At 39.5% G+C, this 15695-nt stretch overlaps 1 protein-coding gene across 1 annotated transcript in view; it reads right to left on the bottom strand.

Moving 5' to 3' along the window:
• The window catches only part of DNAAF8 (dynein axonemal assembly factor 8), an 81933-nt gene extending 66633 nt beyond the window's left edge, over nt 1-15300 (bottom strand). Inside the window, 9 exon segments of the mRNA XM_065732451.1 lie at nt 2834-2993; nt 4966-5352; nt 7869-7934; nt 8703-8849; nt 9794-9929; nt 10263-10362; nt 10920-11384; nt 12552-12665; nt 15154-15300. Of these exon segments, the coding sequence (XP_065588523.1) occupies nt 2834-2993; nt 4966-5352; nt 7869-7934; nt 8703-8849; nt 9794-9929; nt 10263-10362; nt 10920-11384; nt 12552-12665; nt 15154-15300 (1722 nt within the window).
• Nucleotides 15301-15695: the final 395 nt, after the last annotated feature.

The raw sequence follows: 15695 nt of genomic DNA, 5'->3' as shown, positions 1-15695 counted from the left end.
GAAAGAAGCTGCTTACCCCTGGAAGGCCTCAGGTATACAGAGATCTCCAGCAAGATCCCCTCACTTCCAACTGCCAACCCTCAAATGAGGGCTGGGAAGGGGTGAATCTTGACTCCAGCCCTTCTGATCAATCAGGTGCATTGCTACACCTGAGCTCCCCTGGGCTGGCCCTGCCTTCCCACCAGGTGCTCCATCACTGCTTCAAGTCCTGACTTAACATTTCAGCTACACCAATTTTCTTTCTACATCTTCCACGTAACTGTTTTACAGTTGGACAGCATTCCTTCTCTATTTTCCTTGTAAATAATACTCTGCTCAACCACTTGAACAAAACCTATGCGTTACTTTAAGCTGTTAATTCAACCTGACCTTACAGCATGGGTTATGTCAGCACTGCAGGTGCTTAAATCTGCTCTGAACAAGATCCAAAGGTTAAAATATGGCTAAGGATCTGTTTTCAGAAGAAAGCTACTTATGTCAGTCATAAGCCTCAGTGAAAATGGAGGGGGGCAGAATAAGAAAATAAATAAATTAGACAATTCCATGCATTTTTGAAAGTAAGACTTGGGTCAGATTGCACAAGTAGCCTGCACTTCTTGGTATCTGAATGTTAGGTAGAATTCAGAGAATGTAACTGCTGATTTCCATGGGAACTGGAAACTTTCTTGTCTTGAAAATACCACTGCTTTTCAGCCCCTTCTTTAGATGCTGAAATACCTCCGAACGTTAGTTCTACCATGGCATCTCGTTACCTGTGCAGTTTTGAAAGTGTAAAACCTGATCCTTGCTTATATTAGTGCATCCTACAGAATACAGTGGGCTGCAGAGCTTGACTGAGCTAGGTTAAAAAAACAGTAATATTAAATATGAATTTCACTGCTTGTAAATTTTAGACAAGAACTCTAATGTAACTATAATGCAGCTTTTATCTTGTATTTTCTTACATTTCTTCCTGAGCACCTCAGCTTCAGTAATTACAGACATTCTAAGTTTCCTCTCTGATTATTATTCAGTTCAATTATTTATGTACATTAAAAATGGTCAGAGGAATTCTGGAAACTATGACAAGTGTTCCAGATCTGAACATCTATCACTGCCAAAACAAAGAACTTTGAAAACAAGTTTCAAAGTGTGCTACTTTGTCAAACATTTTTGCTCACTCTTTGGATAAATGTGTTTATATATAGATATTATACCACTGAGAGAAACAGCTGCCAAATTACAGCTTCTTTAGTTTTAAGTGTCAAAACATCAAGTTTTTCTGCCTTCCTGTGTGCAGCTGAGGAAAGAAAGAAGAGAAAAACCTGTTCTAACTCAAAGACAAAAAAAGGTTGCTGTCAAGATGAATTTCAGGTAATCTTATAAATGACTTGCATTTGATGGATGATGCTGATCCATTTTTCATTCTTAATTTTAATGATGAATATTGCTGAAGAAGAACTAAGAGTAAAGCTGCAGTAGGAAAAAGCTGTAATAAAAATTATGGGCTGGGCTGATTTTGTTTCTATCAACAGTGTCTCATAAGTTTGGGCACATTTCTTCCAAGCACTCTGCCCACTATTGTAGGGACCAGTTAGCTGCTGGGCTGTGCTGCTTAGCTCATGCCAGTGTCCACAAGGCCTTGACAGTAACATGGTTAAAGCTATGAGGGGCATATTTACACTGTGATTCAGTGACAGCAAGACTACAGGGTAGATATACCTGGAGCTGTACTTGAGAGAAATCACAATACCAGGTCTTTATCTTCATTTCATTGGCGTCAGTGCAGCAAATATGGGAAATGATCAAGATGCAGCACAATCCAGTAATCACTTGGTGCATTGCAAGGAATGAGTTAGCAAAGCTCAAGTATATTTCTGATGAGAAAGTGCCTGCATCTTAATAAGGGCTAACTGGAATCTGGTAGTACCCTCTGGCAGACTGAGAAAGAAGGTCTGAAGGCTGCTTTCACAGCCTTTGCAACCCTCAGAACAGGGACTGAAGGTGATAAAGGAACAGAGCCCTTTGCAGAGCACTGTCCATTTCAGAGCAAATTGATAAAGGAGAAATCCACCTGCCAGTTTCTTAGTCCCATAATTCTTGACAGTGATGAATGCAACATTAAAAATGAGCTCTTAATCTGCAGAAATGTAGCATTCAATTCATTAAAAAGCAAGCACATCTAAATATTCCAGCCCTGAGGTTAGTTCATGCTTTGTCATTGCAATTAGTCCAGGTAAGTCATTACGGTGTACTTGTGGACAAATTGTGTAGCTTCTCTCCTCTTACATTCTACATTTGGTAGAATGTACATTATATTACATTTTAGGAAAAAAAAATTGGAGAATCTCATATTCCCTTAATCAGGGCTCCAGCCAAAAGCCAGATTTATTATTAAAATCACAATCATCAACAACTGTTCATTCACAAATGCCCGCAGAAGTGAAATACAAAGCTGCTAGACAAAATTCTTTGTTTAGAAGTACAACAGTGAAAACTTTTTTTTCTAAAAAGTTATGAAAGACTGTGTGCGATAGTCTGGCTCCAGTGAAGTAAATGACCCTGAGACTGGGGACTTCAGCAAGCCAGGATTTCTGCCATGCCCTCACAGCGGGCAGCTATACAAGGAGCACACTTCATACAGGAGAGATGGAAAAAAAAACATTAATATGGAAGAAGAGCTGTAGGACTGTTTGTCTATCCAGGTAATGCTGCTCCACAAAAACAAACCAAACAAAAACACCCCCACAGATTTTAAATAAAGCAACAAAAATGACTTGTTACCTCTAGGATCACATCTACATTTGGTTAGGAAGTCACTCTGAAAGGGACAGTCCTATGCTGAACTACTAACCATATGGAACAAAACAGGTGTTTTCTCTGCCATGGGCTGCTTTCCACAAACTGACCACCGAGGCTGCGATCTCTCCAGCTGCTCCTGGAATCTGTTTCTCATGTGTTTCTCTTTCATCTGTTCCTTCATTTGGGATAACTCTCTGTTACTTTCTTCTGTCCTGAAAAAAATATACAGATTCTTCTTTGCTTTAACTTTTTACTTGGGAGAAAAACACCCTTGTTCTTCTGTTTAAATTTCTTTTCCTTATATTTATACCATACACTTGAGGGCAAATCATGATTTGCAGGGCAACAATAGTCATAGAAAGCACTTATGGTGTTGGAGGTAGGGGACCACAAGAACTTGTCATTGGCTTAAAGTGACTCAGTAAACTTGGCAAAGAAAAAGAGCAGACCCCAAACCTCTGGTAAATGGTGACAAGTGGCTAGAGACCAAAACATGCCATTTAGCAGAGACTTGTTCAAGATTTCACTTCCTTTCTCCTCACCGAAATAGTTAAACTCTATTTACTTTTCTATGTGCTAAATGGTGACAAGTTTTCCCTGAAGCAAGACCTGCCTTTCTGTATTTTGATGTCTGCAAAAAGATTTCATCTGTCATTTCATCCACAGCAAATACAAAGTTCAATTTCTTTACAAGCCTTCAAGCCTCATGTACCCCCATGATCAGAAGAATGAGGAAGAAAACTGAAATTTGTTAAAATCATTGTGATGTTTCACTCAGCAAAAGCTTGCCAAGCCACTGTCTTACCATCTATGCAGCAAGCAAACAGGCAGACAAAATGTTGTTTTATAGAACTAATGAAGCATTGAGCTTTAATATCAGGAATCACTTGGAGAAACAACCCACACTGAACCATGTGCCATTTAAACCAAGTGCTTAAGTGGTAGAATAGGCAACTGTTTCACACTGGAAAAGTAATAGTCTGTGGAGCAGACAGATTCTAGTTTTTTTCAAGGGCTTGTATATCGCTTGTATATCAAGTCACAATGTTACATTTCATAGGTTCATAAGGTTGGAAAGGACCTACAAGATCATCTAGTCCAACCATCCTCCTATCACTATCCCTACCCAACTACTCAATCAAATCCCTTAGCACCTCATCTAAACGCTTCTTGAACAGCGCTAGGGATGGTGCCTCAACCACCTCCCTAGGCAGGCCATTCCAGTGACATTCACACGGAAAATAGTGGGTAGAATAAAACTACAGAAAAGTCAGTGTAACGGAGATCTCCCAAAGAGCTGGGCAGGTGCACAATTTGGCTACCTGATCTCAGTTTAAAATTAGACCTTAGGCAGAATGTACTTCATTGAGCTTAGGGAATAACTAGAGCAAGCTCTGATTTCCTCGATTGTTATTGTTGCTGTTTCTCCTTTCTAGCTTTCCATGGTGTTGCTGTGGTGTAACCAGCTCCTCATGGTTACTCTTTGCTCTCTAAGCTCTTGCTCTTCCTTTCTTGATGACAGAATTGTTTTGTTCAGAGGAAATGAGGAAGATACAAGGAGACACACTATACCACTTCCAGTTTGTAGGGGTTTTTCATGCCAAGAAAGGGAATAAACCATTTTCAATGTCATCAGGAACGCAAGAAGTAATAACTTAAATTGGAGCTAGGATAATTTAAATTGGATTAAGTAATAGCTTTCAAATGGCAAGGATAATCAAGCAGTGAAACGTACTACCTGGGGAGTCAGGGAAGCCTCACTGAAGATTTTTGAGACTAGGTTGATCATAAAGATCTGCCAGAAAAGGATTAGATAGTAGCTCAGCTTACATTGGTACAGAGAAATGAAGCATTCCAGACCTATTTTCTATGATACTTCATGTAGTAAACCTCAGTTATATCCTTAATAATGCAGACCAATACTGTTATCCTCCTCTTACCTAGGTTCAAAACCTAGAGAAAATGACCAAACTTACTTTATCTAATCCCAGGCAAATTCTCTGATCTACTAAGTCTGTCTGCATCTAAAATCTTATACAATAGCTGTCAGGGTTAGCTGACTTTCTAGGTAAGAAAACCAGACACATCCTTCTGCTCCAACTCACGTAGCATGCAGTTAGTGTTATCTAATTGTGTAAGATTAAGCCATAATTAAAAAAAATGGTGACTTTTCTTGTGTGATACCTTGGACATTCTTCTGTAGGTAGAGGAGATTCTGAAGCATTTCTTGAATGTTGAACCTTCTCAGCTTCCATTATATTTTTTGTTACTATGTCAGCTCCATTGCTTCTCTGGCTTGCCAGGAAGGTATTTCCTTTCTCTGGCTCCAGTCTCACCAGTTTCCTGGAAATGGCCTCATTCATCCCTTGTCTCACTTTAAAATTTTGATTTTGACTGAGTTTAAAGGCACCTATCTCTTCCAGATTTTCTGGACACTGTTTTACACTCTCGAGTCTTTCATCTGGGACAGGTGCTTTGTGAAGAAGCTCTGAGGCCTCTTTACGGGCTCTATGGAGTTGTTGCAGTAGCAGGCTCTTCCCTGAGCAATTCTTCCTGCCAATAAAATAAAGACTTAATCAAGATAGAGCATGAAAAAAAAAAAGAAAAAGTCATGCTTCTCATGAGGAACATCTCAAAACAAGGACAGGTCATCTACACAGATAATAGCTGCTGATAGCAGCACCAACACATAAGCAACAAATAAAACAAGACAGTAACAGCATCTGGTTTGATCTTCCTGGGAATTTGTTTCCCTCTTCTGGATTACAGACAGAAGAAATGGCATATCAGCACGAAAATCAGTGTCTGTGGATTTTTGTCCTCGAGATATAGGTGTTGGAACTCAAATATACACATAGGAAAAGTTCAGCTAATAACTCATCGCACTGTGGGATGTTTAGCTTCATTTCACTTGTGCCTCCTTCCAAATAACATGACTGCTGAACTGTACAAATACTGTGGTTGTACTCTGATGTGAAATGTGTCATCATGACAGCATAAGCAGATCGGGTTCTTCCATCTCATAGCTCTGTTCAGTGATGAGGCTCCCAAGTTATCCACAAGACCGCCACCGATCTGTAGCTACTCCTAAGTAGCAGCTGAAACATGGACATATCCAAACTAAACCTGTGCTCCCTGGAATAAAGGAAATCCACACAGAAAGCACTTTTCCTCATTAAGAATCTCATTTCTCCATCCATTGTATCAACATTTAACATTGACAGCTGGAGTATTAAGGAGTATTTTTGAGCAATACAGATACATCAACATCTTCCCCTCTGGACAGCAAGCACAGTAAATGAGAACAGCTCACAGCATCAAGTCTGCTGGAGTTCAAGAAGCTTTTGTGTAGTGTATGGGGCTTTGCTCAGTTTCTTCCCAAGTTAAAGCATAACAGCTTAGACAACATTCTCAGAGCCATGGTTTAATATTTGAGTGACTATACAGAGCCAGGAGATGGACTCTATGAACCCTGTGGATCCAACTTATGATTCCAACTTTGAGATTCTATGGTTAGTACAAAGTTCTCTCCATTTACAAGATGGACTCAGGTTCTGAGCAGTGACAACGGAATTCATCTACATAGGTGAGGGCTGCTAGTGATTACTTTCCTGTTGTCTTTTATTATTTTCTTCCTAAAGAGTGCATCTAGAAGAATATCCTGATACAGTCAGAGCTGCGGGTTAACACTAACCTCAGGCAGCACAGGCAAGAAAGCAAGAAGGGTTGTACTGACACACCTGTAAGTTCCTGAGAGTTACTGACCTTTATTTCTAGTAGGACAACCAAATTTCTCTTGTACTCTTCTGCTTACTTTAGTAGAGTCAGAAAATAAAGCAGGAATTTCAGGACACACACATATTGGATGGAGAACTGCCATAAGGCATTGTGGTAGAGGTGGCACTGATTATCTGACCACTCTGGAGATAAATTACCAGTGTATTTTTTACACTAAGTAAGTGCCTGGTGACCTTAAGACTGTCACCTTAAGGCCCTACCATGGAGATATACTGTGCTACAGAACATGCAGTTCTGTTTAACATTTCCATCCAAATAAGATGGAAAATGGCTCTGAACTCACACAAAGGGGATTAGAATCCCATGCTTCTGAGGTGAGGCTTTCTTATTTAGAAACAGATCTGAATGATGTTTGCCATATGTTTCATGTGTATTTACTTTAGAAACATTATGCTGCATTTGTATCAGTGCCAGTGAGAGTTCCATGAACAATATCTCATTCCTACTTTACACTGGTTTGGGATTAGATGCTACAAATTATGCTGTGTAGTCTGCTTTGTTTCTTGCCAAATCACCTATTCTTTCAGACAACTTACAAAAAAAGAGTAATTGGCTAGCAAAACAATAAAAGATGTTCCTCTTTGTCCACTGTACTTCTGAAATGTGAGCTTACATGCATCAGGCTTCTAAAAGCAATACAGAATATAAATGCAGTAAGATATTTAAAATCTGACATACCAATTTCACACTAAATGAATGAATAACTACCTATGGGTACAAATCAAGGCATCTGTGCCTACTGAAGAATCTATAGTTTAGGATTCCATAACTATATATAAGAAAATATATAGAACAATTAAGGAGAGCAGCAAGCATCCCTGCCCACACAATGTATTCAACACTTGAATCAACATTCTAGTTTATTTTATTATTTCTAAGAATAAAGGCATGACTGAGTCAATTCCTCACAACATTTTGAAAGCTTGCTTTTGAGTCTTTTAAAACATAAAACAGTTCTCATGTCACTCAAACCTGTCTGTAGAAAGAGCCAGGCTTCCCAGCCACTTGTGTCTACTTACTTTAAGTCATTGCATGCAGCTTTAATAAAGCAAGGTGCTATACTGTCTCACCCATTGACAGTTGGATTCCAACTTCAGTATCTTTACCATACAAAAGAAATCTGGGTCCAGATTGAAACACTTATTATTAGGCTGGACACTTCTGCTCTAAATATGAGAAACAAAGACACTTCCACATGCAAGTTATTACTCTAATCACTGCTAAATTTTAACTTCAGAAAAAGTTAACTACCACATCACTTGAATTATGGTCAAGGTAAAGAATCTTACATTTTCCTTCCTGATGGGTCCGTAACAGTCACAGTCTCATCTTCCTCAGTGGAGCTGTCACCCGCACTGTGAAATTGGATAGTGTTCAAACTGAGTGTTGACTTTTAGTCACTTCTAAAATTCAAGTTCAGGGCCATTAGGAAAAAGAGGAGAGACTTATAGGGCAGACCTCTAGGTCTTGTTGATAGTTCCTAATTTTATTACTCCATAAATAAACATTCAGTAAATTCTAGATCACAACAAGTTAGCTGCACTTTGCTTATATTTAAAAGGTTTCCCATAAATATGCATCCTGAAAAGGGAGCAAAGAACTCTCTCAGACACCATTACATTATTATCATTATTACACATTTGCAAGAACCTACTGCAGACTGAGGTGAATTTGGTTTCCAAGATCTGACTGTATAGGACCTTCTTATCACACAGGAGACTGAAAAATCAGCACCAACAGTTGCTTGCCATAAATGCAGTAAAGGAAAGCCATCTCATACAGTGCTACCAGAACACTAGCCCAGTTCCAACCAACAGCTCGCCAGTCCTTCACTGAATGGAAAACTTTCTAAATGTTGTTCCCTGGACAATTTACATGTCCTTTCTGTGTTGTCTCCTTTTCTGCACCTTTACTCATTCTGAGTAAAGTTACTCTCCTCAGAATTCTACTCTCCTCAGAATACCTGCATGTTTTGCTATGGGTTATGCTTTCCTAATAACGTCACAGAGGTATAGAAGTAGAGTAAACTATTAAAGTTACATTTCACAAACATGAGATGCAGAGAGGTTTCAATTTCCCACTGTTTGAACTGACTTCTCACTAATAGTAAAACCAGAATTTACCTTTCTTTCTCACCAGGGAACATTACCGACTTCTGCAGTTCAGCATCTCTTAAATCTATGCACATAGTTAGAAGCTCTGGCAGGCACTGTAATCTCACTGTGTCCATCCTCAGAGAACTTGGTGAAGATGAGAGGTAGGCAGCATCTCTAAGTATAAAAAACACTGTTTCAGCATTTCCCATACCTTATCAAGGCAAGATGTCCTGCAGTGCATGGATTACAACAAAAATTGGATTGTGAAAGGAGCTTAGTGCTTGGCTACTGCATAGACTCAGATTCTGCCTCTGCCTGCTATCCATCACCTTTCAGAACTAAACTCAAAGATTCAGGTTTCCCCTAGGAATATAGATCACTGGCAGCATGATGAGGGATATTTAGTTCTTAAAAGCTGACATCGTAAAATTGCTCTGTAGAACAAAGGCAGGCAGTTACAGTACTAAAGAACTTATAAGCCTGAAAAGAGCCCAGCATCAATCGGCAAAACCAGGCCCTTTTTTCCCCCTCTGCTTCCTTTGGCAATTATCTTCTGTCCTTCAAAGCATAAAAAATGAAAAACATCTTCATGGCTCTCCCTGCTCTGGCAACAAGGTTGCTTTTCACCTTTCACTTAATGGGTTTGTTCTGTTATTTCCTCTGTATTGCTATCAGTGATTTTGTTCCCTCTGAGCAGTCTGGAAACCCACTTCCATCACAGAGAACCCAGCAAAACACACTGACATCTAAATGGACAACTTAAAGAAAAAAAAGTGTCTTGTACTTTAGCTAAATTGGGACCAACAAAAGAAACTGCAAACCTCAACTCAAAACTACAAAAAAAAACATGTCTATGATCATTTGCTTAGCTTTGCTTCCCTGATTTTCCCATGTGTATCTGCTAAGAACTAGAGAAAACTCACATTTGGTGGAGAATGCTAAGGCAGCAGGATGCCAATCAAATGTATTTGAGTGATCAAGCTTTGTTTTCTCCTTTAATGCCACTGTAGCATATTCCAACATATATAACATGAGCTTTCTACAGAGAAAAGCATCACAAGCTTCTACTGCCAGAAACGACTACCTACTGTATGTGACAACTGGAGGAAAGGACCTACTTGTTCTCTTGCTCTTCTTGAAAGGAGATCTTGGCTGATGGCCACCTGCAGCGTGAAGACAGTGTCCTGGATTGCTTGTCACACAACTCTTCTAATTTTTTCATAAGCTGCTTTTCAGATCTACTTCTAAAGGTCTCTATAGGAGAAGAGCAAAAAAAAAAAAATTTGTGGTCTTCTGCCATTGTACCTTTCCCTACAGGGAGTCAGAAGGGGAAGGATAAAGATACTGTTGTCATTCGGCTCTGAACGAACTCACTACAAACATTTACATATATTGTCCTAGGCCAAAGCACTGATCTCAAACCACAAAAGCAAGACTCACAGGAAGCTTTGTGTTTTAAAGAAATTATCAAAAAACACCATGATCTCAACATGCAAGAAGATGCTGAAGGGAATGACAAACGTCAAACTGAGTTGTATTTGTTTTTACATGTTTTCAGTTCCATTGGTATTAATATAACAGTGTTACCATAATCTGTTGAGAAAGCAATTTCTGCATGAGTGTTATGTGTATTTTTCTGCTGCTTCAGCTCCGCAAAAGTCTTGTCTAGATCCCAGCTCTCAGTATTCTGAAAGACAACCAAACTGTGATGGAAAATTCACCACCAAAATACTGCTACAAAATAAAATTCATTTGACTTAAACTCTTTGTGCTAACCTGTTCAGTTATTCTGCCATACATAAATACATGAGTGACATGTAAGTTCATTATATAATATGAATATTAAGGAAGAAAATTAATTCAAGGAAACTTATATTACCACAGTGCTACAGGAGTGACAAGATGCTGGAAAGCCAGAAAGCTCAACATTTTAATGAACAAAAGAGAGCCCTGCTTTCCTAGGGACAGGTGTTGTGGTTGGTGTTTGTGACTAAGAATATGAACCATGCAACCAATGACTTCTGCTACCATTATGGACACTTAATGGCATCTCAATTAGACAAAGACAGCTTCTTAGTAGGTTGTATAGCACATAACCCAAGAAAAAAATAAATTCAGAGCATCAACTAAAGGAACAAAGTAAAATGCTGTGACACGCAGAATTTGGCATTTTGGTTCCTTATTTTAGTAGGATTCTCCAAGCAATCCATTAGCTTCTCTACTGAAACTGTTGGGGCCACCAACCTGCAGTGACAGAAGTGTTACTTCTTGAAGATGGTCAGCTACAGAAGTTTCTTCTTTCGCACTTCTTTCTAGACTTCCACTAGTGCCATGTGGAAGCTTCTTATTTATCTCAGGGTAGTCTGGTGATGGCTCTAGAAACACTTTTGACAGTATCTTCGTCTTTATCAGCTTTCTTCTCTCTTTTTTACTGCACAGTTCCTCTAATAGCAATGAAGTATTAAGGCAAGAGTTCCCTCTTCCCCTGGCTTGTTGCCTTCCCCATTCTTCCTCTTCAAGTCCATCTGTGTAATCTACAAGAGACTCCCCAAGAACAGTTCCCTGTTGGCTTGGAATTTCTTCAGTATGGCTGGAAAGACTGGAAGCCTCATCTTTAATCACTTGAACATGTTCTTTTGGAATGACTTGGGTACCATCTGTTTCTTCCTGACAGAAAAGATCTCCATTCCACTCCTTTTCCTCTGTCTGCTACCAGTAAAGAAAATGTATACATGCAAAAAGTCACATCTTCTGAGCTATAGAAGCTGACAATAAACCAAACCAAATGTTTAGCAGATAGCAGCTCCAGCTCAGACACCATCTGGTAACAGCACACACCATGTCCATCACAGAGAATAGTAAGACTCACTTTGCAAAGACTACAGATTCAGAATGTGCTAACATTCTTGAAATTTATTTGCCTTATATCTGCTCACTATACAATATTTCCTACACTGAGATTAATGAATGGGGTAAAGCAACACAGTAAGTTAGCCCTCCCATGATGAAATGGGTTCAGCTGCATTCTCTTCCAGCTTCTTATGATGGGTAGTCTTCACCCCTTCAGATGTAATGTATACATTTTATCTCAGAATGGCAGTACAAAAGATAAGCTTCATACCAATTCTCATTAGTACACTGCCATAGTAATTCTTTTTCTAGATACGTTAAGGAATGGCTGAAACTAATTCAAACACTCAAAAACTTAGAAGGCATTGCAGTTCTACTGTTAATCCACACCTAGCTTCAGCCTGAGAGTAGGACTCCTCAGCAGCTGAGCTGCAGGTAACTTTCCAGTACTGAGCTCATTACAGAAAAGTCCATAAAGTCAGTGAGCAGCAGCACTTTCCTTCAGGACTTGGTGTTATTGCCAACTGTTAAATATTTGTATGAGCTTTCTGACTAGAAACTAGTGATTTGTATCTCACTGTGCACCTGTTACTACACAGAAAAATTATACCTTCCCCCTCTTTATTATGTACATTATTCATAACAAGATTTATTAAATTTAGAAGTGACTAAAAATTTCTTGAGACAGGACTATGAGTAAGGAAAAGGCTAGTTAGCATTTTATTAAAAGAGGGGATCTGTGTCAGTAGGAACTAAGGAGTGTCATAGCCTTAAAAATGTAAAAGGAAAAATAAAACTAAGAGATTATAGGACCAAAAAAGTCTAAAAAAAAACAAGAGAAAGCTTAAAAGGGTCAGTAAAGAGAAAAAGTCTAACTTCCAATGGGAGAAAGAACTGAAAACCATGCTCTTATGCCCTTCTGACACATCTCTCAGTCAAATTGGTGAGATAAAAGCAGCTGTTCATATTGGAAATTGGCAGAACAGTGGGTTTACAGTGATACAGCCTGCACACAACAGTTACAACCTGCACATCTGAGTCTTCCAGGGAGAATTCCAGTAGCTCATCAGAAAGGTCAGGAATTAAGTTGGGTTGCTCTCGCTGGAAGATGAAAAGCTCCCCATCACTCTCACAGTCAGACTGTCAACAACAACAAAAAAAAGAAGCTAAATGAAAAACTGTAAAGGGACTTCAACAGTTTTGTGGTGACAAATGCTAGGCTGCCAAAACTTGACTAAAGTTCAGAAACCACAGTTTTCTTCAGTTACACCTTCATTAGGCAGTCTGATAGCCCAGCACTCAGCAAGCTAGGCTGTTTTACACCGACCTAACATTTGAGCCAAGTACAGCAGTAAAATAAAAACAAATCAAAACAAAAGAAAGCAAATAAGATGTTGAATTGCTACACTTGGTTGGCCAGAATTTAAATAGCTTTGAAAAAAAAACTCTTCTATGAACATATGATAAGTGTTTGAGATTAAGTGTTATGCACAGACAAGAGAATAAGCAGCTTCTTAGAAGCCAGGAGCCAGGTTATCTGATTGTCCCTGTTTTCTAAATATGTATTTTCAATAGGTCACACACTGGAGAACTCTCTTAGCATAATTAATTTTTTAACTTCTTTCCTCTTAATAAAATGCATTTCAGGACAGTAGAATTACTTCAGAGCATAACATGCTGTTTGTCAGCACCCCCCTCAACGTAGGAGCACAGCCCATTGAGGTACAAATGCAAGATGCAGCTCTGAAACCACAGGCTCAGCAAGCTACTGTTGGACAGTAAGCAGGAAAGGGATCTTACAAGCAAACCTTCTCAGTGCACATTAAGGGTAGCATGTAAGTGCCAGGCAGACTGCTGCGGTTCCTTCAGCAGGAAATTTGTTCCACATGCAACAGAAAGAATTTAGATGTTGTTTAAGAGTAAAAGAAAAAAGATTAAATGTGACTTAGAGTTATAAATTGTTACTTGGCACAAAAATACAAAACTACCACTTTATCAGAACTTTTTTGTACACTTACAGAGTGAGAATGAATAGAAATCATCCCTTATTGTCAGCCTTAAGTCTATAAGAGAAGCAATGGTTGCTTTAAGTAACTACAACATAAGACAGGTAGAAAGGAACTGAGAAACAGCAGTGTAAATTTTCCAGCATGCTACTGATAAAGGCCAAAAGCAAGTCACAGAACCTGTACCTATTCTTCATCCACTCTATCACCCTGCTTCTCATAATTGATTAATAACAGGGAATAAATAGCTCATGAAGGCACTTCTGGTTTCTCCACCACCCACAAGACTCCCTTTGTATCCTTAAGGGGCACAACAGGTTAAAATAAAATGTCTCCTGAAGAGTTCGAAAGATTTTTTCATTGTGACACACTTAAAGTTAACAGAGGTGGAAAAAAGGCCGCTGGTTAAAAAGGACTTGAAGCACACTACCACACCAGAAACATCAGCCACTTTGGAAATGTCAATGCTTGAGCCAGCATCTTCAATTTATTTTCACCAGATTGAAGATGTCCTGCAAGCAGAGATCTTCAGCTGCCAGCAGGCAGCCTGTCCCAGACATTAGGGCCCAGCAAGTGAAAAAACACGTCATGGTGAAAATTAACACAATTTCTATAAATCTCATGCTTTATATTAAAAGATTAACTGCATTATATTTCTTTCCAGATAGAACTGAAGAACAGAAATCAACATGCTTTTGTGAAAATTAGAAGGAAAGAAGTAGAATTTGGGAGTCAAATATCTGCCAAACGCTTTTTCAGTGGACCAAAAAGATATCAAGAATACAACTTCCTTGAGATCCTGAACTATAGAAAACCATGCTAAGGCCTAGCCAGCACATTACTACACTGAATAGCACAATATTATCCAGGATAAAATCTTAGCATTTGATTTTAAATCAGCTGTATGATTCTTTCATCCAGTATTTTTAACGGGACAAACTGAAAAAAAAAAGGTTGCAGTCATTCTGCATTCCCACTACCCTCCTTTTCCTAACCTGGTGTTGTTTAGCATCTGGAAAACTCAGTCCCACGTTCAAGTTCCAAAGAATATAGCACAGCAAGAAAAGATAGCCATTACATTTATAGGGCAGATAATTTGAAAGGATAGAATTCAGAGGAGCTGTCACAGAGGATGGTATATTCCCATAAGGCTTTACATAGATGGTACACAGACTACTGGTAAATAGAGAGTGGCCCACCCTTTACAATGGTTGAGGCTCACAGATAACTCCACACAGGAGGGATCTCCAACAAGAGATCCTTCCCTGGTGGTGGTCAGCCCTTAAATGGGGTCTGGGAGAGGTGGAGTCAGACTTCACCCCTTCCAATCACACAGGTACATTACCTTTACCTGTGCCCCTGTGGCTGACTCAGTGCTCGCCTCAGGTGATCAATCAGTGGTTCAGTTCCCATACAACACTAACTATTAGAGGTAAAGCAAACAGTTGCTTATTAATATCCACAGTAACAATACTCAGGATAAACAAGAACATAGAATCGTAGTCATAGAATCCTTGGAGTTAGAAGGGACCTCTGAAAGCCATCTAGACCAACTACACTGCAATGATCCAGGATTTTTTTCTAAAGGCCAATAAGAAAGGTCGGCAGGCTTCAGTGCTTACTGTAGAAGTGTCAGAGTCCAGAGATGGGAGCTGATCTTTCACTGCAGCAAGTATGTCTCCCCATCGAAATGCGCTATTACTTGCAATAGGAGCTGTAGAAGTCTCAGATGGATGCTCAGCAACTTCACTTTGCCCTTCTGAGGCCATTTAAGTCTTTTAAGACTGCCTTTCCACCAAATGAAAGTACACCTTGGGAGAGAAAAGGAAGGATAACATCAGCACAGAGCAAGAACAAAGCATGTGCATTCAGGGTCAGCATACTCCTCAGTGCTCCCAGGTTGTCACTGCCAGCAATGAACATCAACACCTGCATTCTTGGGAGTCACTCCTTCACACTGGAGCTTGAAGAGCTGACAGCCTTCTGCACTGTAAACTGTATACACTTGTAACCAGGGCCTTGAAAAGGCCATTTTAGTCCATAAGTTTTTGAAGAGCTTACAGGACTGCTGGTTGAAGTGAACGTGACTCTTCAGGAAAGCCTATGCTTGCAGCCTGTGCTGGCAGGGAGGGCTGCCTGCCCTCAGCCACTCCTTACTCCTCTC

This window comes from Cyrtonyx montezumae, unplaced genomic scaffold (genome assembly GCF_038088225.1).
Source record: "Cyrtonyx montezumae isolate F1298 unplaced genomic scaffold, pur_monq_1.0 scaffold_16, whole genome shotgun sequence".
NCBI lineage: Eukaryota > Metazoa > Chordata > Aves > Galliformes > Odontophoridae > Cyrtonyx > Cyrtonyx montezumae.
The sequence above is the reverse complement of the archived record's forward strand: the minus strand, read 5'-3'. Positions and strand labels throughout refer to the sequence as shown.